The sequence below is a fragment of the Phaethon lepturus genome, unplaced genomic scaffold (genome assembly GCF_000687285.1).
Source record: "Phaethon lepturus isolate BGI_N335 unplaced genomic scaffold, ASM68728v1 scaffold23164, whole genome shotgun sequence".
In the NCBI taxonomy this organism is placed as follows: Eukaryota; Metazoa; Chordata; class Aves; order Phaethontiformes; family Phaethontidae; genus Phaethon; species Phaethon lepturus.
The window spans coordinates 860-1,186 of record NW_010535784.1 but is presented as its reverse complement, the minus strand read 5'-3'; the positions used below and the strand labels follow the sequence as shown (position 1 = coordinate 1,186).

The following is a 327-nucleotide window of genomic DNA, read 5'->3' as shown; positions in this document are numbered from 1 at the left end:
GTGAGTCGGGGTGGGAGATGGATGGGGTGTCTCTCCTGCTGTGGGGTCAGCACCCCCCAAAGCTGGGCCGTAGGTGGCCAGAGGGTGGGATGCGGGTGCTCCCTTGGGCATTTCTCTCCCTCCAGAGTGCCCGAACCAGAGCCTGGCCCTCAGCTCTCTGCAGACCTTCAAGGAGATCGGGGTAAGCGTGGCCGGCTCTGCGAGCCCCCAGCCGCCTGCGAGCAGCCCCCCAGTGATGCTCCTCTCCCTCCTCAGGTGCTGGAGGAGGAGCAGACCCCCACCGGCCCCCTGCTCCACCTTGCCCCACCTTTCCGCTACAGCCCGAAC

At 67.3% G+C, this 327-nt stretch overlaps 1 protein-coding gene across 1 annotated transcript in view; it reads left to right on the top strand.

Moving 5' to 3' along the window:
* The window catches only part of GPAT2 (glycerol-3-phosphate acyltransferase 2, mitochondrial), a gene marked incomplete at both ends in the record, with an annotated part of 7,874 nt that extends 7,555 nt beyond the window's left edge, over positions 1–319 (top strand). The window contains 2 exon segments of the mRNA XM_010285979.1: positions 84–181; positions 256–319. Coding sequence (XP_010284281.1) covers positions 84–181; positions 256–319 — 162 coding nt within the window.
* Positions 320–327: the final 8 nt, after the last annotated feature.